Source organism: Antechinus flavipes, chromosome 5, assembly GCF_016432865.1.
Source record: "Antechinus flavipes isolate AdamAnt ecotype Samford, QLD, Australia chromosome 5, AdamAnt_v2, whole genome shotgun sequence".
Classification (NCBI taxonomy): domain Eukaryota; kingdom Metazoa; phylum Chordata; class Mammalia; order Dasyuromorphia; family Dasyuridae; genus Antechinus; species Antechinus flavipes.
Genome location: NC_067402.1, coordinates 285,909,758 through 285,932,051, shown reverse-complemented (window position 1 = coordinate 285,932,051; position 22,294 = coordinate 285,909,758). Strand labels below are relative to the sequence as shown.

The following is a 22,294-nucleotide window of genomic DNA, read 5'->3' as shown; positions in this document are numbered from 1 at the left end:
ACCGTATAGTTTCCATGATTACCATTTTATAATATGGTTTCAGATCGGGTTCAGTTTGCATTTGTTTTAATTAATTCCCTTAATATTCTTGACTTTTTGTTCTTCCAAATGAATTTTGTTATGACTTTTTTCTGTCTCTGTAAAATAAGTTTTTGATAGTTTTGTTGGTATAGAGTTGAACAAGTAAGTTGCAGAATTATCATCTTAACTATGTTGGCTCAGTCTATCCATAAGCCATTGATATTTTCTCAGTTGTTTAGATCTGACTTTATTTGTTTGAAAAGTGTTTTGTAATTATGTTCATATAGTCCCCAGGTTTATCTCAGCAGACTCCTAGGTATTTTATACTGTCTACAATTATTTTAAGAGGAATTGCTCTTTTTATCTTTTGCTACTAGATTTTTTTTGATAATATTCAAAAGTGCTGATAATTTATTGGGCTTATTTTTTAACCTGCAATTCTGCTAAAGTGGTTAATTATTTCAACTAGTGTTTTAGTTGATTCTCTAGGTATACTGTCTTATCATCTGTAAAGTGATAGTTTTATTTCCTTGTTGCCTATTCTAATTCCTTAAATTTATTTTTCTTCTCATACTGCTATAGCTAATATTTTTAGTACAATATTAAATCATAATGATGATAATGGGCATCCTTACTTTACCCCAATCTTGTTGGGAAAGTTTTTAGCCTTTCTCCTTTACAGATAATGCTTGCGGATGGTTTTAGATACTACTTATCATCTTAAGGAAAGTTCCATTTATGCCTATGTAGTATTTTTAATAGGTTGTTTTTTGTAAAAAAAATTTTTTTCTGTATCTATTAAGATAATTGTATGATTTATGTTCTTTTTGTTATTGACATGGTCAATTATGCTGATTGTTTTTACTAATATTGAAGCAGCCCTATATTCCTATATTCCACCAGGTCATGGTATATGATCCTTGTGATATATTGCTGCAATCTCCTTGCTATTATTTTATTTAAAATTTCTGCATCAATATTCATTAGGGAAATTGGTCTGGATTTTTTTCCCTCTGTTTTGACTCTTCCTGGTTTAAATATCAGTAGCATATTTATGTCATAAAGGAAATTTGGTGGGATTCTATTTTTGCCTAATTCCCCAAATAGTTTATATAGATTGGAATTAATTATTCTTTAAATGTTTGGTAAAACACATCTAGTTGTGGGGATTTTCCCATAGGGAATTATTTAAGTATTTTATTTCCTTTTCTGTTAATTTGGATAATTTATACATATATATTAAATATTGATCCATTTTGCATCGATTATCAGATTTATTGGCATACAATCAGACAAAATAGCCACTAATAACTGTTTTAATTTCTTCTTCATTGGTGATGAATTCATCCTTTTCATTTTGGAAACAAATGAACAACAAATAAACAACAAAAATTACACTGGTAATTTGGTCTTCTTTCTTTTTAAATCAAATTAACAAATCGTTTGTTTATTTCATTTTTTCTTTTATAAAATCAATTCTTGCTTTTACCTCTTTCAATCTCTTCTCCCTTCTACTATTTCCATTTTTCTTTGTCCCTTTCCTGTCCTATTTCATTATAGAGTAAAAAATATTTCTATATCCTATTGAGTGTATATGTTATTCTCTCTTGAATAAAATACCCAATCCAATGAGACAAATCCAAGGAGAGTTAGATTCAAGTGATGTTCATTTATCTACCTTCTTTCCCTCCAATTGTAATAGGTCTTTTGCGCCTCTTCCTATGATATAATTTGCCTCATTCTCCTTCTCCATTCTCTCTTTCCCTCATGATATTCTCTTTCTCAGCCCTTAGTTTTTAAAAATTTTATCATATCAATTTATAATTTATAAATTTTATATTCATCAGTTTATAACCATACTTTCTATATACCTTTTGCAAACTTTTCTGCATTTATTTTTGTTAATAATAAATAGCTTTTTATTTTTCAAAATACATGCAAAAATAGTTTTCAGCATTCATACCTGCAAAACCTGTTGTTCCATATTTTTCTCCTTCCCTACCCTAGACAATAAGCAATCCATTATAGATTTAACATGGGCAAGTCTTCTATACATATTGTCACAATTATCATGATATACAAGAAAAATCAGATCAAAAAGGAAAAAAAATGAGAAAGAAAACAAAATGCAAGCAAGCAACAACAAAAAGAGTGAAAATGCTATGTTGTGAGCCATAGTCGGTTCCCACATTCTTTTCTCTGGGTGAAGATGGCTCTCTCCATCACAAAACTATTGGAGCTGGCCTGAATCACCTCACTGTTGGAAAGAGCCATGTCCATCAGAATTGATTGTCCTTTAGTCTTGTCGTTGCCATTATAATGATCTGCTCATTCTACTCACTTCACTTAACATCAGTTCATCTAAGTCTCCCCAGGCCTTTCTGAAATCATTCTGCTGGTTGTTTCTTACAGAACAGTAATATTCCATGACATTCATACGCCATGACTTATTCAGCCATTCTCCCACTGAGGGGCATCCATTCAGTTTCCAGTTTCTGGCCACTACAAAAAGGGCCACCACAAACATTTTTGCACATGTGGGTCCCTTTCCCTCCTTTATGATCTCGTTGAAATACAAGCCCAGTAGAGACACTGCTGGATCAAAGAGTATTGCAGTTTGATAGCCCTTTGGACATAGTTCCAAATTGCTCTCCAGAATGGTTGAATCCTGATCACTCATGATTCTAGTGCCTCCCCTCTCTTAATTATTTCCTAGTTGTCCTGTAGATAGCTTGTTTGCATGTTGTCTTCAAATGTTAGATTGTGAGCTTTTCTGGTAACTCTAGTCCACAGCACAGGGCCTAGCAAACAGGAATCACTTAATAAATGCTTATTGATTGACTCACTGGATTGGTGAAGGAACTGGAGGTGTTCAACCTGGTGAAGATTTGGGTAGAGATTGGGGATAACTTTTTTATGGGTTTTGGAGAGAATGGCCAAGAAGGGCACATTCTTTATGGCATTGCCTGATCCCAATCTGCATGGAGATTTGGTAAGCCCATCTTGGAGCATACACACTGGAAAGTCCCAGTCCTCTATTTCAAAGGACTTGATTATTGACTGTGGATTTACTTCATGGGGATAAAAAAGCCTTTTAATGAGGTGTTGAGCCAGGAGCAGTTATGCATATAAAAATGCTTGCAAGCTGATCCCTTTTTTTCTTCCCTGACTATGGTGTGGGTGTGGGCATCCTGAATCAAAGGACAGGTATCAATAGCCACATTGTCTCATCTCCCTCCTCAACCACAAAGGTCTGTCTCCTTTGTCTCTTTGTGTTTAATCTTTCCAGATCATAAGCAAAGGAATGTGGGGGGACAGCAGAAAGGAGGCAAGAACCAGCTAGAAGTGGTTCCCTCATTGAGCAGGGAGTAGTCACCTGTTTGAATCAGTTCATTTGAACAAGAGAGCAGTGATGGTGAGGGCACTATCTCAAACCTTTAACTTCTCATGGGTACCCTTAGAATCTTGTAGTACTTAGAAAGAGTGGCCACCCCATGGGGACCTAACCTGCTGCTCTGAGTGAGAGTGTGAGAGGGAGCCCAGAACCTGGGCTATACCTATATTTGGGGGTTGTCCCTTGGAAAAGGAGTTAACCTCATTGCTCATGGTCTCAGAGGGGAAACTAATAGTTGGGCCATAGGGGGAGGGGTGGATGTGCCTCAAAATAAGGAAAATGTGCCTGATGTTGAACTCCTCGAGACTTGCATTGTTAATGATGTTCAAACAATGGTTCGTCAGAGGTATTAAAGAGAATATTGCTGCCCTGGGATGGATCTCTGCAGGCAGTAAAGGTCAGAGCCGGGATTTGAATCCAGCTCTCCTGACTCTCAATCACAAAAGCTCCCCTTGCTCTAGTGTTTCTATATCACTTTCCTATAACATCTCTAATTTGGTAGGTAGCTAGGAAATACAACTTCCCCCTTTGTACGGATGGGGATATTGAATGGTCTGCGGCCACACAGCTACAGCGTTTGGGAAGTGGGATTCAAAACCAGGTTTTCTGATTCATAGTGGACAGTCTGCGAGGCTCGTATAGTGGACAGATCATAAGCAAAGGAGTGTGGGGGGACAGCAGAAAGGAGGCAAGAACCAGCTAGAAGTGGTTCCTTCATTGAGCAGGGCTGCCAGGAGCAGTAGTTGAGTAGTCACCTGTTTGACTCAGTTCAGTTGAACTGGCTTGGAATCTGGAAGGTCAAGATTCAAATCCCATTTCAGATACTTGCCCTATAGGTGGGTCAATCACTTCCCTCCTGGAAGCGTAGTCTCCTTAGTGATCAAGGGAGGGATTTAGGTGGGGCCTTGTAAGTTCCCTTCACGTTCTAAAGTTAGGGTCTAGTGCTTTTAAAAGTCAAAGTGTGTAAAGGGTACGGGCTGAGAGTTTAGGATAGTGACACATCAATGTATTGTACTTTGGAAGAGGAGAAGAGACATCATAGGGCCAGAAAAGGGACCTCAGAGGCCATTGAGTCCAACTTCTTCATGTGACGGAGGAGGAAACTGAGGCTGGAGAATGACTTGGGCCCATAGATGCATATATAGAAAGCTGGAAAGACCTGGGAGACCAAGCTCTTCATTTTACCCTTGAGGTAACTGAGATCTAGGGACTTCTCCAAGGTCATCTAGGCAGTGAGTGTCAGAGGTCAAATTCAAACCCGAAACTTCTTATTTCATAGCCATGTAATGTCTTCCCCTTCTGCTCCGATCTTGCCTGTAGATCTCTCTGAGTTTTCTTGGCTGGTCCTCAAAGTGACACAGGGCTTTCCTGGTTTGGATTCAGCAGCTTCCTAGCAGGTGGGTTTGCCCAGGATCTGAGCAACTCCCCCTTTCCCTAATACACAGAGGTTCCCCTGCAGTTACTACTCTGAGAAATCCCTTCCCCCCTGCTAATCAGGAAATGTCACCTCTGTTTGTATTATAACCTGGGCTCTTGACAGTCTGGACCCCCTTCTCACAATAATGTAGTGTTTTTGTCATTGTTTGTCATTTTGTGAAGGCTTTTAAAAATGTGTTTTTAATATTCATTTAAAAAAATTCTGAGTCCCAAATATTCTTCCTCCCTCTTACCATTCCCTTCCCCACTGGGAAGGCAAGCAATATGAATTATAATAATATTCTGAGTCCCAAATACTCTTCCTCCCTCCTGCCACTCCCTCCCCCCACTGGGAAGGCAAGCAATATGAATTATAATAATATTCTGAGCCCCAAATACTCTTCCTCCCTCTTACCATTCCCTTCCCCGCTGGGAAAGCAAGCAATATGAATTATAATGAATAAAAATATGAAGGAATGCTTGGAAAACCAAAAGTTACTGACAATAAAGATGTCATTTTTTTCCCATTTGAAATCTATCCCAGGTGAAGAACTCCTGTCCCAGAAGGTCACCATAACCCCCTGAGATGAAGGGATTTGTTCAGGCTCATCTGGCCACCCTTCCCAACTCAAACCCAGCCCTTTATTCCCCACACCAGAATAACACAGACAATGTCAGCTGTTATCATATCATCATCATCATCATCATCATGCTTTTATTAGAAATAAGAACGTCTCAAGTTCTACTTGTGGTCGTTAGATTGGGGGGGTAAGTCAAAGGTCACAGCTTTCACCTTGAAGTCATCAGACACTACCAAGAAGTTAATTGTTTTGAAGTCTAAGTAATTGGCATAATTGAATTGATAGCCATCCTCCAGCTTCACAACAAAATGAGTTTTCTCAAAGATTATGGTAATCTGAATGGGGAGAAGGTGGAAAGTCCTGGATTCAGATTCCACTTCAAGACTCTCACTACAAGATGACCTTGGAAATAATGATTTCTCTATTCTGGGCCTCAGTTTCCTCCTCTGTAAAATGAGGAGGTCAGACAGCTGAGGTTCTTTCCAGTTCTAATTCTAGCATCCTGTTATATATCCTGGCAGACCCCAGAGTCTTTTCTAGCCATTTTGGGACCACTGCCTTTTACAACTCCTTTCCTTTCTCCCCAATTTCTCCCCAGCTCAAGGGATGTTGCACTTCTTGCTGCTGACCTTTGGAAACCCACTGACCCCTTTCTCCTCTGGCCTTTCATCTTTTCTCCAGCAGAGTTTATTTCCAGGATTCTTCTGTCAAATACAAGGAGTGAATGAAATCATCTCTTGGGGTCACCTCAAGTAGACCGTTCCATACTCTGATTCTGGAGACTTACCTCCACCTTGTTCTCTGGAACAAAAGGAAAGTGAGTTTCCTTATGTTCAAAGTTCCAATGACCATTATTGCGGGAGTTGAAGATTAACATACTGGTATCCTTTTAGGCATTGAAGTGTGGGTTCAAGTGCAAGACAAGGTTAAGATCATCCTTTCCCAGGTTTATGCTAAAGCTGGAATTGAGAACATGTCTCTGTCATTAGCATGGAGTCCAGAACCTTATCTCCCCAACCCCCCACTCAAGGAATTCCTGAACTAGAAGACCCTCAAAGGGACCCTTACCCAATCCTGGACCTGAAGCATCCCGGCTTCTCTTCTGCAGGAACCCTCCTACCCGACCCTGTTCAACGATCGACAGCTGTCCATATTTTACTACCTCTGGGGAAAGAGAGCTCACTGTCCACTGGGACATTTCCTTTCAGGAAATGGGCAGCTTGGATTGGGAAGTTTTTCCTGATGCTGAGTCCTGCCTCTGCAGCTGATGAAGTATCAGCTTGGTGCTTGTCATCAAGAGCCAAGGGCAAGCAGGTGTGTAAGGGACTCAGCTCTCACCCAGAGCTAAATTGCATCTCTCCTCCTCATCTCCCACATCCAGTGGGACATCTGCTACTTTTATGCAGATTCCAGGTGAGAGGTCTAAATCATGGAAAACCATGCCCTGAAGAGATCAAGCACAGAAAGTTCAGGACTGGAGCTGGAGACCCAGAACTTCCAGTTGGGGAAGTTCCACCATCTACACATGTTTTACAGATGTTCTAGGAAAGCAGGCTCTCCTCCAGGCTTGTTAGGGCTGAAATGGGAGTCAATCTCAGCTCTGTGACTTTGGGGAAACCTCTTCATCTTTCTGGATCTCAGTTTCCTCATCTGTTAAATGAGGAATTAGCCAAGATGATCGATCCCGTCCTGTCTCATTTTCTACATCAGAAAACTGAGGCTCAAAGAAGCAAGAAGTGACTTGTCTCAACTGACTTAAGTGAGCAACAGAATCTAAACTGGAAGCCAAGTTTTTCCTGGGTACCAGGCCCATGCTCTGTCTGTCCCACTGGCTAAGCCAGTACCATCTTAGATTGCTATCACGCGAATCCTAGCATTTGGACAGTGTTTCTATTCAAAAGTTTGGAGATACATTGTACCTCAGTGGGGAACCTCTGTGTTAGTTCAATCTTCCCTTGCTTTCCCCATGCTCCCCACCCACTACCCTACCCTTTTCTTCATTTTTCCCAGAACTCTCTTCATTTCACTAAGCAAAAAGTAATTCCTCCCCGGGAAAGTTTCAGGAAGAGAATCTCCCATTCTCTCCAGCCAAGTCTTGGTGCCACACAAGATCCATCGATGTCCAGGGAAACAGGAGTTGGCAAGAAAGGGGGAGACTCAGAAAGAAGGGGGAATCAAGAATGACCAGAGTCTATTAATCCATAGTCCATAATCCATTAATCTATAATCCATAGTCCATGCTGATTTCCCCCCCCCTCCCAGCTCCCCTCTCTCTAGGATCTCTCTGGATTTAGCACCTTGGGGGAGAGCAGCCCTTGAAGGACTGGAGAGGTTAGAATTGGGGGTTAGAGAAGGAAAAGGTACTCCAGCTCAGAGAGCGAGGATAGAGCACCCCCCCCATCCCATCCACCCCACCTCCTGGCCAGGAGCTAGGAGCACGCTCTTCGCAAGTTTCCGCGATGCTTTCCAAGCCCCAACCCCAGGGGTCCCCCCACCATCGAACCCTTAACCTATACCCGGGACAGGAGCATCCGCAGCTAATAGTGTGATGGACTCATTCCCTGCGTAATGGAGGGTGAGAAAGGCCCTGGTGATTCTCCCGGCTGCCCTGGGTCCCCAAAGGATAACGTCCAATCCCAACCGCGAGATGCTAAACTCGGCCGGGTGTGGGACCCTTCAAATAGCTGCGGGTTTCCGGATTTCCCCATCTCCACACACCTCCGTCCCTCCCGTCTGGTACTTTGCCCCAGGACGGACCTCAGAGGGGGCGGAGCCTATCGCAGAGGCGAGGCCGGCGGCGTTTTGAAAGTCTTTCTGGGAAGGGGAGCCAATCAAGGAGGAGCCAAGCTTTTGGGGACTCTCCATCTCTAGCTCTGTCCCTTTCTAGACTTCTACGTCCAAACCCCAACAGTATCCTTTGGGGAGGGGGTTGGGGGCGAGTGGAATGGAAAAGTGCTTTGAGAATCACCAAGAAGCCAATGCTGGCGGGAAGGGGCCGGGGGCCACCCTCTAGATGGATGGTCCTGCTCTGGTCTGGCTGAGAGTCAGTCCCCTGACCCCCAAAGAGTCCATCGAAAGGGGGAAATCCTAATCAGACCATGGCTCAACGTAGAAACCGATTGATTTCCTTTTCTTTCTTCCTCCCTCCCTCCCTCCTCCCTTTCTTTTTCTTTTTCTTTTCAACAGTGGCCAAATAGAATTTATTTTTAAAGCTTTCTTCCTTCCTCCCTTCCTCTCTGTGTCTCTGTCTCTCTCTGTTTCTCTGTCTCTGTTTCTGTCTCTGTGTCTCTGTCTTGTCTGTCTCTCTCTCTCTCAGACAATTAGGATTAAGTGACCATCTAGGAAGTATTAAGTGTCTGAGGTCATATTTGAACTCAGGTTCTCCTGACTTCAGGGCTGGTGCTCTATCCACCGTATCACCTAGCTGCCGGAAGTTTTTTATTTTCAAAACATATGCACGGATAATTTTTCTTTTCTTTCCTTTTTATCTTTTAAAAAAATTATTATAGCTTTTTATTTACAAAACATATGCATGGGTAAATTTTCAACACTGACCCTCGAATTACTAGTATTTCAGATTTTCCCTTCCTTTCCCCCACCCCCTCCCCTAGATGGCAAGCAATCCAACACAATGGAAGTAGCTTGTTCTCTAACTGGCCAGAGGGATTAGTGAGTCTCTTCAAAGACTTTGGATAGCTCCCCAGGGATCTCCAGTTTTACTGAGCCCCTATTCCTCAAATTGTAGAGAGACTAAGACTGAAATGTGCCTGAGGCTGAGCCTGTGATTTTCTTGCCCATTTTCAAAAATCACTCCTCCCCCAAATGGTCTCTAAGCTCCCTTTGAAGACTTCCACCAATGTGAAACTAACTCCCTTTGGCATCAATGGTTCTATTTTTGTTCAGCTCCAATTGTTGGACTGAATGGACTGGTCCCTTTGCACCTTTCCAAACTCCTCCTGGTTCTTCCTTTGGGCTTGAGAAGGATCAAACTAAGTGCTCTGTAGGACAGCTCCTCTATGTTCCCAGGCGGGGCTAACACCCCTAACTATTTCTTCTCCCACCATTGGTCTCAGAAGCAAGAGAATCATTCTATAAACTTTGGAGAGGTTGGAGAAACAAATAAAAAAATGATAAATAGTCAAAGGGAGCTTCCAGCAGTTAGTGGGGCAGAAGAGATACAGCTCCCTTCCTTCCAACCCCCCCTGACCAATGTCTCACATCCTGGTGAATTCCAGAACTTTCAGTTCTCCCACTTCCCCATCCTGCACTGACAAGTATGTAATCTTGGGCATGTCATCCACATGATGAATCTCAATTTCTTTCTCTATAAAAAGGACACAACAGTCTTAGTACCAACCCCCTTCCTAATTGTTATGGGTGAATCATTAAAAGACCAAGGAGACAAAAGCTCCCTTTTCCAAACTTATCGTTATTTTAAGTAATACCTGGCAATTGCCCAACATTCCAGAAACAGGTTCCTTTCTCCCCTTAGGGTATATTGCATCCCATATACAAGGAGAAATAGATTTTTATTTGTGAAAATAACCAAATGAGTTCAATTAATTAAAAGGAATCAATACAACATTTCTATTTCTAGATATTTCATTCCGATTTCTAGTTGGAGGAAAGATTAGGAACTTTCCAAGTTGGGGGTGAGGAAGAGTCAATAGGTGCAATTCCCTGAATTAAAAAAAAAAGTCCCACTTCCCTCAAATGTTGTTATATAATGAAAGGACTTTAGAAACAATAACTGATTGACAGGACCACTTTTCCAATAAGATGTATAAGTTGCTCTAGATGTCTACTTGTGGAAAAACTCCTTGCATTAATCTTTGGAGCTGACAAGGATTTCAGTCAGTATAACTTAGGTAGGGAAGGGTGGGCTCTAATCATCAGGGAGAGGTGATCTAGTATCTCAGAGCTAGGTTCAAACAATACAGTAAGGATTTTTCCCAGTTCTCCCAATTGGAAAAAAAAAATTCTCCCAAGGAAGAATTTGGACTAGGCCCATAATTTAATAGAAAGGAACTTTATTGCCTTCAGAACTGAGTATTAAGATAGTCAAGTAGATCATTCAGTTCCTAGAATTAGTCACTTGCTGTCCCAATCCTTTCAATTTCATTTCCCCCCTTGATTGATGTTGAAATGGAAAACCCACTCCTTCTTTGTGTCCCTTATCTACAAATTAAATCCATAAGGATTTTCATGAATTTATAATCAGAATTGCTTGTCAAATTATAGATCAGATTTCTTAGACTAATTTTGAGAAGGGAGATATACATGTCATTAAGGTAACCAAAAAGACTTCAGCACAAACAGAAACTCCATGAAACAAAGTGTCAAAGCAAAGCAATAGTGATCATCATTATTAACTAAGATCAAGTGTCCTTGTATCATAATAAGCCATTCTCTCTACTTTTTTTACCTCCAAGGCAATTGAATTAAGTGACTTGCCCAGGGTCACACAGCTAGGAAATCAGATTTCAACTCAGTTCCTCCTGAGTTGGTAGAGCTGGGGTGCTCCATCCATTGTGCCATCTAGCTGGCCTCAGTAAGCCATTCTCAATGTCCATTTAATCACCGTACTTTGAATTCCACATGCCTCATGTAGAGCATACATGTCCTAACAGTTATTTTGCTATACAGAAAGAATTGGAGTTTGAAATAGTGTTCTATTAGCCTGTGAAGGAAATCAAAAAGGCAGGCGGACAAAAATAGAGGGATTGGGAATTCTATGTAGTGGTTCATAGTATAACAATCAATTCTGATGGATGTGGCTCTTTTCAACAATGAGGTGATTTAGACCAGTTCTAATAATCTTGTAATGATGAGAGCCATCTACACTCAGAGACAGAACTATGGGAACTGAGTATGGATCACAACACTGCATTTTCACTCCTTTTGTTGTTTGCATTTTATTTTCTTTCTCTTTTTTTCCTTTTTGATTGGATTTTTCTTGTTCAGCAAGATAATTATATAAATCTGTATGCATATATTGGATTTAACATACTTTTTTTTTTTTTACCATGTTTAACATATATTAGATTACTTGCCATCTAGGGGAGGGGGTGGGGAGAAGGGGGGGAATTGGAAACAAGGATTTGCAAGGGTTAATGTTGAAAAATTATCCATGCGTATGTTTTGAAAATTAAAGAGCTTTAACAAAAAATAGTCCTAAAATTTCCCACAAAATGGTCACTAGGCTTTCTTTGAAGACCTCCAACAATGGGAAACTCACTTCTTATATTGCATCAATAGGTTCCACTTCTATTCAGCTACCATTGTTGGACTGAATAGACAGGTACCTCTGCACTTTTCCTAATTTCCTTTTGGTTCTGCTGATGCTGAATGGAACCAGGCTAAATCCTCCTGTGAGAGCCTCTCTGTATTTCCAGGTAATCCAGGAATTTTCAGATTTGAACTCAGGTCCTTCTGACTTCAGGATGGTGCTCTATACAGTACGCCACCTAGCTGCCCCACCTAGCTGCCCTTTAATCATAAGGAGAGGAAGGTTGGCAAGAGACCTAATGTTGATCCTGCTGTCAGAAAGCCCTTCATGCTCTACCTCTATGAGGAGACTGGAGGGAGGGAGACTGAGGTTTTTCAGAAAGGCCTTCCATGCCCTCCCAAGGAAGGAAGGGGCAGACACTCCTAGATGCTGCCAGAGAATGAGACCCAGGATAGAGGTTCTATGTAGCCTGTGATACAGCCTCTGTCTCCAAGATCAGAAAAACAGACAATGTCAGCTCTTCTCTTCATCAGCACATTTATTAGTCATAAGAGAGTCCCAAGAGTCAAGAATGGCCTGAAGTCCGCTTGATTGGAAGGCTCATTTGAAGGTCACCGATCTGATCAGGATATCATGACCAATTTCCAAGTAGTCGACGGTATGTAACTTAAGACGATTAGGGAAAGTGAACTCAAAACCATCAGGCAGCTTCATTTTAAAATCATGTGTTTCAAAGATTATGGAAATCTGAATGAGAAGAGGGCAGAAGGAGGTGAACACAGAACCTTGGGCTTGGAGACAGGAAGACTTGGATCAAATTCCAGTTCAAGACACTCACTACAAGACACTGTGAAACCTTGGGCAAGGCGTTTCTCCATTCCTAACCTCAGTTTCCTCCTCTGTAAAATGAGGGAGTAAGACCAGATGGTGCAAGAGATTTTTTTCCAGATCTTATTCTATGGTTCTGTTATGTGTCCTGCCATACCCCAGAGTCTCTTATCCCATTGGCACCCCAGCCCTTCACAATTCCCTTCCATTCTCCCCAACCTCTCTTCAGCTCAAGGGATGCTGGGCTTCTTGCTATTGACCTTTGGGAACCCATTGACCCTTTTCCCCTTTAGCTTTTCATCTTCCCCCATCAGCATTCACTTCCATGACTTTGCTGTCAAATGCAAGTGTGAATGAGATTATCTTGAGTTCTTCTGACATGCCATACTCTGATTCTGGGGTCTTACCTCCATCGTGGTCCCTGGTACAAAAGGGAAGTTACGTTCCTTTAATTCTTTGCCCCATATGCCATCACTCTTGGAGTTGCAGATGATCTTCTTGATATTATTTTGATAGTTGAAGCGTGGGTTGAAGTGCAGGCCAATGTTAAATTCATCTCTGCCCAGGTTAATCATATAGCTGGGAATGGGGAACATACCTCCATGATTAGAATGGGTCCCAGAGCTTGGAAAATTCCCCATTAATGGAATCCCTGAGCTAGAAGACTTCCAAAGGGATTCCTGGACCTGAAGCACCATTCCTTCTCCTCTCCCCATCCTAACAAGGAACCATGGCGCATACTGTACTCCTTCCAGAGACAGGGAATTCACTACCTACCCAAACTTTCCATGCCAGCTACCGGGGAAGCTTCTGTTGGGAAGTTTTTCCTGATCCTGAATCCTAGCTCAGCCTTCTGTGGCTGAAGCAAAAACAGCTTGGTGCTTCTAATCAAGGGTCAAGTGCAAGCAGGTTTTTAAAGGACCCGGCTCTCACCCAGGGTTAAATTTTGTCCCATCCTTCCCATGTCTGACTTACTGCTTGGCATCACGTGGAATATCTCCCACTATTTTTATGCGGCTTCCATGTCGGAGGGACAGCTTATAGGCGACCATTTCCTGAAGAGACCAAGCACAGGAAGGTTAGGGCTGGCTGGGACCTGAGGGGACCCAGAGCTTCCAACTGGGGAAGTTCCACCCTCCATGGACATTCTAGGAAATCAGATTGTCCACAGGCTAGTTAGTACTGAAGTGGGAGTGATTCTGTGGCCTTGGAGAAGTCCCTTCATGTCCCTGAGCCCCAGTTTCTTTATCTGATCAGTGAAGAAGTAGCCTAGATGATTGGTTTTTTTACCCATTTTATACCTTGAGAAACAGAATCAAGAAGTAACCTGTGCCAGGTGATACATGTGAGCAACAGAATCTGAACTGAAATCAATTTTTTTCTGAGTGCCAGGTGGCCCATGCTCTCTGGGTCCCACTGGTTGCCCCAGTGCCATCTTAGGTTGGCATGGCACGTATCCTGGCAGTTGGACAAAGTGAAGAGGGAAGGGAGGAGAGTGGTTCTACCCTCAGGTTTGGAGATACAGTATATCTCAATGGGGAATCTTCTGGTAGCTAGGTCACCCATACCTTGCCTTCCCCATATACCCAGCAACTGCCCTGTCCACTTCCTCATTCTCCCAGAGCTCTGCTCATTTCATTGAGTAGGGATGGAAATCCTCCCCAGGAAAGTTTTCAGGAACCATCCCCTGTCCTCTAGAGCCAAGTCTTGGTTCCAAACAGGATGCAGCCGTTCCCAGGAGCAAGGGAGTTGGCAAGGGAAGAATGAGTGACCTTGGCACAAAGACTAAGGTCAAGAAACTTAGCTTGTCCTGCTCTCCCAGCCCTTTGGGAGAAGGGCAGCACCGCTGTGTGGTCCCTTCATGTTCTAAATCAATGGAGAAGTAATTGGGGACAGGGTGAAGGGAATCTTAGGAGCTGGTTTCCTGGAGTAAAGATAAGAACTTTATTGGTGAGATTAATTCGTTCTTATTTTTTAAAGGGACCCGGGCTAGAAATAGGAAGACTCTGAGGAATCACGTGGCTCCTGCCCCACCCCTTCTCTCATCTCTAGCATCCTTCCTTCCCAATGGAGCGTCTTCAGCCTGGGCTCTTTCCCTGCCACGGCTGGGTTGCGGTTAACTCACTGCAGACAATCCCATCCCCGCTAGAAGTTTCATCTCCTCCCATCCCACAATCCCACTTTGCCTTTTCTTCTTCCCTCACGGAAAAGGATTCCTTCCCACCTTAATCCTCGCTGGTTGCCCCTTTCCCTTCGCTCACGTGTCCCCAGGATCTGCCCGGATTTACCAGTTTGTCAAAGACCAGTTCCAAGGGGGAGGGCATGGAAGGGGTAGCCCTTGGAGAGTCAGGGGGACAAGTTAGAGGAGGAGAAAAGCCGGGGGCCCCAGGCCACCGGGGGAGGCGATGCTTCGATCATTCCCAGCCCCCCTCTAACCCCCCATTCCTGACAGTCTCCGATTCTTCCCAGCCCCGGAGAATCCCCTACTTCTACACTTCAGCTCACACCCCGGACTCGATTGCCCTCAGCCCATACCCTAGCCATGCCGGAGGATGAGAAAGCTCCTGCGAGTCTCCAGGTGCGCTGGGTCCCCCACGTTCGACGTCCACCTCCAACCTGGGGAGCGCAACTCTGGGAGGTGTCGGACCTTCTAATAGATTGCTGCTCTCTGGGCTTCTGCTAAGTCCCCACCCCCACCTGTATTCCAGCCCTCCCCTCTCGCCCTTTTAGCCAATCCAGGGGAGAGGGAGTGAGCCGGCTGGAAAATGTGAAGTCTTTCTTGGAGGGGAGGCAATCACGGAGATCACGCCCCCTCCACAGCACGCTCAGCTTTTCTCCCCACATCCAAATGCCAACACTGTTCTTTGGGGAAAGAATCTGGGGAACTTAGCAAGATTGGAGGAACCAGTGGAAAAGTACTTGGCGAATCAGCAAGAATCCGATGTTGGCGGGAAGGGGCCGGGGTGGGGGGGGGCGGTCATACGCTAGAAGGAGAGCCATGATCTGGTCTGGCTGACAGTGGTCCCCCTGACCTGCAGAGAGTCCAGGGGGAAACTCTATCACAGGATGGCATAAGGTGGGAACTTTTGGATTCTTACCCACTGAAGAAAAGACAGACTTGGGTGGCTTGAGCTGAGCCAGAACTTGTACCCAGCTCCCCTGACTCCAAAGCCAGGGCTCTTTTCATCATATCACATGGTTAAATTGACATGTTTTATAAATAGGGAAACTGAGGTGCAGTGTAGAGAGTAACTTACCTAAGATTGTGGCTTCCTAAGTATGGTGGTTCATTGAAAAAGAACGTGGGTGGGAGGAGGCCATGGAGTCAGCTTGCTCTCCATCTGGAATGAGGGATTCAGTGTCTTTCTATTGGTTTGGACAGCTCCCCAGGGGTCTGTAAGTGTCTCCAGCCTTACTAAGCTCTGTGGAGGTCCCCCTACTTTTAGTCATAAGGAGAGGAAGGCTGGCAAGGGGCCCAATGCTGGTCCTGCTGTCAGAAAGCCCTTCTTGCTCTGCCTGCATGATGAGACTGAAGGGAGGGAGGCTGAGGTTCTTCAGAAAATCCTTCTATGCCAGCCCAGGGAAGGGAGGGGCAGACACTCCTGGGTGCTGCCAGGGAATGAGACCCAGGATAGAGAGTCTATGTAGCCTGTGATACAGCCTCCCACAGATATTTCTCCCGACATGGAACTCCAGTGAAACAGAGATATGAGGTCAGAGGTTAGAAATCCCTGAGTTTCCAGGAAGCAAAAGGGGATGGTTGAGGGAGGGGAAGAGGGAGCATGATGCCCCTTAAGAGAAAAGAAGGGATCTGAATTTCCCCAGTTGCCTCCTCTTTCCCTTACCTCTTGTTCTTCTGGACCTGAAGGCCAGGACCTACAGCTGCAAGTCACTTCTCTTCTCAGATGCTCTGTTGTTTCATCTGTAAATTGGGATCCTGATGGAAAGAAAAGTAAAGCATCTTAGTGAATAGAGATCCACACCCTCAAAGTCAAGAAGCGATGGCAAATCCCATCTCCCAAATCCCTTAACTTATAATTGAAGTAATCCTCTAAAATAGAGATTCTTAATCTGGGGTTTACAGATTTGCTGTTTCCATGGATAGATTCCAAGGGATTTTGAATTTGAAGAGGAAAAAAAGAAATCACATCTTTATTTTCACTGAACACTAAGAGAAATTTCCTTTTCCTGCTCTAAAACATCAACAACACATGTTTTTCTCAGAAGGGCTTCGCCAGAATGTCAGAGTGGTGTCAATGACACAAATCAGTCAAAGAACTTCTGCTCTGATATGCTACGTTTCAGAGACAAGATTGACTTGTTTTTGAGGGGGAGGAAGTTTGCTCATCTGAAGTTCCCATTACACAAAATGTCATCACAGATTTGGTCCCTGTCCCTTAACAGATCATCAAATCGCCACTTGGAAGGCATCTCATGCAGCTATTTAAATAAAATCTTCCTCTGAAATATTCCCCCAACAAGGTTACTAACGTCCCTTTGAGAATCTCCAATAATGAGAAACTTATTCCTTTCAATCCATCAATAGTTTCCATTTCTGTTCAGCTTCCATTATTGAACTGAATGGACAGTTCCTTCTGTACTTTTCTTAATTCCCTCCTGATTCTTTCTCGGGGACAAGGCTAAATCTTCTCCTGTAAGGTGGTCCCTCTGTATTGTCAGACAAGGCTCAAGTACTCAAGTCCAACACACCTGACTATTCCTTCTCCTACCATCTATTTCAAGGGCAAGGGAATGGATGGCACATTAAGTGTTGGAGAGGTTGGAAAAACAAAAGCCATGATCACCAGGCAAAGGGAGCTCCCAGTAGTGAGTGGGGCAGAACAGACATTGCTCCTCTCTTCCCAAGCCCCTCATCAATCTCAGGTACCTCATATCCTGAGCCTGATTCCAGTCCTTTCATCTTCCCTATAATCCTAGCACTTACTCTTTCATCTACCCTTTGCATTGCCAGCTGTGGGACCCATGGGAAAGTCATATCTCCAGTCTGAATCTCAGTTTCCTTCTTTATTAAAAAGAGATAACAGTCTTTATACCAATCTCCTTCCTGGTTGTTATGGGTAAAAGATCAAATGATTGAAGAGGCAAAGTCTTGATCTCTTAAGTTTATCTATATATCAAGTGTGTCTGACTGTTGTTCAACGAACCAGGACCAGATCCCTTTCTCATCTTAGGGCTGTACCTCAAGTATAGGGGCAGAGAGATTTTTATACATGAAAATAATCAAATGAAGTCAATAAAAAGGAAAAATACAAAGTTAGTTAATATGATTTCTTATTGGAAGAAAAACTAGGAACTTTCCAACTAGGAAGGGGAACAGTCAAAATTCCTGAATTTAAAAAAAGAGGTGTTGTATAAAGTCTCTTTATATAATAAAAGGAAGGTGGAAACAATAAGTGATAGAACAGTATATAGCTAATTTTCAGGAAAGATTTATAGATGGCTTGAGAGGTATAATTATCTTCTCTTGGACATTCTGGAAGAGGTCTCATTCTGGGTGCAGTTCTGAAAGAAGCTCTGCTTCTCTGATTCCAAATCACCCGTTAAAGGCTCCTAGATAATGCTGATAAAATTTACCGATAACAAAACTTCTTATAATTTAGTACAATGTCGTAATTTTTTCTCCAATTTTGAAAATTCAGAGAATTTCAGTTTTTATGTATCACTTGCTATTTCTTTCTTTACCTAAATTATGCACCTGATATAAAGATCTAAAATAAAATCATGAGGGTCTGACTTGTAAAACAATCTCTTCTGCCTTTAAAAATGGTCAGAGATTTCAAAATGGGAAAATAGAGTGTTTTAGAGGGAAGCATTCTATAGATTAGAATTCTCTCTAGAAATAGGACTTGGTCACATGGATTACTTGAGCCTTCCAAGTTTCTTAGGTTATATTCAAGCACATGTGGACACAATGTACCTTGACCTCAACATAATGATGTCATTTGGGCTCTCTTCAAGAAAGAAGGACCACAACTAATTGGGGAAGGAGGCACTTTTGGGAACCTGCTCCCCCAAAATGGGACATGATCCCCATTTTTCATTTTGAAGTGCTGTAGAATTCCCAATATTTGGAGTGAATGGAGTGAAAGCTGTAGGTTAGACATTGGGCAGCTGACTATGATCAGGAAAATCGTGAGGAAAGCTTTCATTTCCAAGGATACTTCAGCCCATGGATAAATACACAGAAATTTAAATTTATTCAGTCCCAAGTCCAATGTTTTGTTTTTTAAATGTCCTTAATATTCATTTAAATTCTGAGTATCAAATTTTATTGTCCCTCTCATCACTCCCCTCCCCACTGAGAAGGCAACCAATGCAATATCAATTATAATAATATTTTAAAATATATTTTAAAAACCATTGAGGAATGCTCAGAAGACTAGATGTTACTGACAATGATGATATAATTTTTTTTCCCATTTAAAATCTATCTCAGATAGAGAACCACTGTCCTAGAAAGCCAGCAAAGGAGCACTGAGGTAAAGGTGCTTGTCCAGGATCACAAAGCCATCCTTCCCAATGCCAAACCCAGCCCTCTATCTCCAAGATTAGAAAATCAGAACATGTCAGCTGTTCTTTTCATCAGCATATTTATTAGTCATAAGAGAGTCCCAAGAGTCAAGAATGGCCTGAAGTCCGCTTGATTGGAGGGCTCATTTGAAGGTCACCGATCTGATCAGGATATCATGACCAATTTCCAAGTAGTTGAGGGTGTGTAACTTAAGACGATTAGGGAAAGTGAACTCAAAACCATCAGGCAGCTTCACTTTAAAACCATGTGCTTCAAAGATTATGGAAATCTGAATGAGGAGAGGGCAGAAGGAGGTGAACACAGAACCTTGGGCTTGGAGACAGGAAGACTTGGATCAAATTCCAGTTCAAGACACTCACTACAAGACACTGTGAAACCTTGGGCAAGGCGTTTCTCCATTCCTAACCTCAGTTTCCTCCTCTGTAAAATGAGGGAGTAAGACCAGATGGTGCATGAGGTTTTTTCCAGATCTAATTCTATAGTTCTGTGTCCTGCCATAACCCAGAGTCTCTTCTTATCCCATTGGCACCACAGCCCTTCACAATTCCCTTCCCTTCTCCCCAATCTCTCTTCAGCTCAAGGGATGCTGGGCTTCTTGCTATTGACCTTTGGGAACCCATTAACCCTTTTCCCCTTTAGCTTTTCTTCTTCCCTCCCCCCCCCCCCCCATCAGCATTCACTTCCATGACTTTGCTGTCAAATGCAAGTGTGAATGAGATTATCTCGAGTTCTTCTGACATACCATACTCTGATTCTGGGGTCTTACCTCCATCGTGGTCCCTAATACAAAAGGGAAGTTATGTTCCTGTAATTCTTTGCCCCACATGCCATCATTCCTGGAGTTGCAGATGATCTTCTTGATACTATTTTGATAGTTGAAGCGTGGGTTGAAGTGCAGGCCAATATTAAATTCATCTTTGCCCAGATTAATCATACAACTGGGAATGGGGAACATACCTCCATGATTAGACTGGGCCCCAGAGCCTTGGAAATTCCCCATTAATGGAATCCCTGAGCTAGAAGACTTCCAAAGGGAACCTCACCCATTCCTGGACCTGAAGCCCCATTCCTTCACTTCTCCCCATCCTGTCTAACAAGGAACCATGGCGCATACTGTACTCCTTCCAGAGACAGGGAATTCACTACCTACCCAAACTTTCCATGCCAGCTACCGGGGAAGCTTCTGGTGGGATGTTTTTCCTGATCCTGAATCCTAGCCCAGCCTTGTGTGGCTGAAGCAAAAACAGCTTGGTGCTTCTAATCAAGCAGGTTTTTAAAGGACCCGGCTCTTACCCAGGGTTAAATTTTGTCCCATCCTTCCCATGTCTGACTTACTGCTTGGCATCACGTGGAATATCTCCCACTATTTTTATGCAGTTTCCATGTCGGAGGGACATCTTATAGGCAACAATTTCCTGAAGAGACCAAGCACAGGAAGGTTAGGGCTGGCTGGGACCTGAGGGGACCCAGAGCTTCCAGTTGGAGAAGTTCCACTCTCCATGGACATTCTAGGAAATCAGATTGTCCGCAGCTAGTTAGTACTGAAGTGGGAGTGATTCTGTGGCCTTAGAGAAGTCCCTTCATGTCCCTGAGCCCCAGTTTCTTTATCTGATCAGTGAAGAAGTAGCCTAGATGATTGGTTTTTTACCCATTTTATACCTTAGGAAACTGAGAATCAAGAAGTAACCTGTCCCAGATGATACATGTGAGCAACAGAATCTGAACTGAAATCAAAGTTTTTCCTGAGGGCCAAGTGGCTCATGCTCTCTGGGTCCCCCTGGCTGCCCCAGTGCCATCTTAGGTTGGCATGGCACGTATCCTGGCAGTTGGACAAAGTGAAGAGGGAAGGGAGGAGAGTGGTTCTACCCTCAGGTTTAGAGATACAATATATCTCAATGGGGAATCTTCTGGTAGCTAGGTCACCCATACCTTGCCTTCCCCATATACCCAGCAACTGCCCTGCCCACTTCCTCATTCTCCCAGAGCTCTGCTTATTTCATTGAGTAGGATGGAAATCCTCCCCAGGAAAGTTCAAGAACCATCCCCTGTCCTCTAGAGCCAAGTCTTGGTTCCAAACAGGATGCAGCCGTTCCCAGGAGCAAGGGAGTTGGCAAGGGAAGAATGGGGAATCACCCTGGCACAAAGACTAAGGTCAAGAAACTTAGCTTGTCCTGCTCTCCCAGCCCTTTGGGAGAAGGGCAGCACCGCTGTGTGGTCCCTTCATGTTCTAAATCAATGGAGAAGTAATTGGGGACAGAGTGAAGAGAATTTTAGGAGCTGGTTTCCTGGAGTAAAGATAAGAACTTTATTGGTGAGATTAATTCGTTCTTATTTTTTAAAGGGACCCGGGCTAGAAATAAAAAGACTCTGAGGAATCACGTGGTCCCTGCCCCACCCCTTCTCTCATCTCTAGCATCCTTCCTTCCCAATGGAGCGTCTTCAGCCTGGGCTCTTTCCCTGCCACGGCTGGATTACGGTTAACTCACTGCAGACAGTCCGATCCCCGCTAGAAGTTTCATCTCCTCCCATCCCACAATCCCACCTTGCCTTTTCTTCTTCCTTCACGGAAAAGGATTCCTTCCACCTTAATCCTCGCTGATTGCCCCTTTCCCTTCGCTCACGTGTCCCCAGGATCTGCCCGGATTTACCAGTTTGTCCAAGACCAGTTCCAAGGGGGAGAGCATGGAAGGGGCAGCTCTTGGAGAGTCAGGGGGACAAGGTAGAGGAGGAGAAAAGCCGGAGGCCCCAGGCCACCGGGGGAGGCGATGCTTCGATCATTCCCAGCCCCCCTCTAACCCCGCATTCCTGACAGTCTCCGATTCTTCCCAGCCCCGGAGAATCCCCTACTTCTACACTTCAGCTCACACCCCGGACTCGATTGCCCTTAGCCCATACCCTAGCCATGCCGGAGGATGAGAAAGCTCCTGCGAGTCTCCAGGTGCGCTGGGTCCCCCACGTTCGACGTCCACTCCAACCTGGAGAGCGCAACTCTGGGAGGTATCGGACCTTCTAATAGACTGCTGCTCTCTGGGCTTCTGCTAAGTCCCCACCCCCACCTGTATTCCAGCCCTCCTCACTAACATTCTTCGCCAATCCAGGGCCACTAAAGGGGAGACTCTGCATCTCCGGGGCGGGGCCAGATGGAAATTTTGACGTCTTTCTCTGAGGGTTAGCAGTCAAGGAGGTCACGCCCCCTCCACCTCACGTTCAGCTTTTCTTCTCACATCCAAACCCTGAATGCAGTCCTCCGGGAAAGGGGTTTGTGGGGAGTG

At 43.7% G+C, this 22,294-nt stretch overlaps 1 protein-coding gene across 6 annotated transcripts; it reads right to left on the bottom strand.

Moving 5' to 3' along the window:
- Window positions 1-12,161: 12,161 nt before the first annotated feature.
- Window positions 12,162-22,022, bottom strand: LOC127538237 (galectin-1-like). Of its 6 annotated transcripts, XM_051961890.1 has the most exons (5): window positions 21,918-22,022; window positions 20,358-20,437; window positions 19,789-19,960; window positions 19,382-19,442; window positions 19,195-19,290 (listed from the first exon to the last, which is right to left on the bottom strand). In XM_051961890.1, the coding sequence occupies exons 1-5, from the start codon at window positions 21,924-21,926 to the stop codon at window positions 19,274-19,276; spliced, it is 339 nt and encodes a 112-aa protein (XP_051817850.1). In that variant the 5' UTR covers window positions 21,927-22,022; the 3' UTR covers window positions 19,195-19,273. The 6 variants fall into 6 exon arrangements, with proteins under 6 accessions (XP_051817848.1, XP_051817849.1, XP_051817847.1 ...); XM_051961888.1 differs by lacking the exons at window positions 19,195-19,290; window positions 19,382-19,442; window positions 19,789-19,960; window positions 20,358-20,437 and adding exons at window positions 12,162-12,388; window positions 12,877-13,048; window positions 13,445-13,524 and having other exon boundaries at window positions 21,918-22,004; XM_051961889.1 differs by lacking the exons at window positions 19,195-19,290; window positions 19,382-19,442; window positions 19,789-19,960; window positions 20,358-20,437; window positions 21,918-22,022 and adding exons at window positions 12,162-12,388; window positions 12,877-13,048; window positions 13,445-13,524; window positions 15,727-15,810.
- Between the last annotated feature and the right edge of the window lie 272 nt (window positions 22,023-22,294).

Coding starts and splice junctions, on each gene's coding strand:
- LOC127538237 (XM_051961888.1), bottom strand. Junction 13,049..13,444: donor ATTCCACGTGATGCCAAGCA/GTAAGTCAGACA, acceptor CCCCATTCCCAG/CTATATGATTAACCTGGGCA. Junction 12,389..12,876: donor TACCAGGGACCACGATGGAG/GTAAGACCCCAG, acceptor CTTCTCATTCAG/ATTTCCATAATCTTTGAAAC.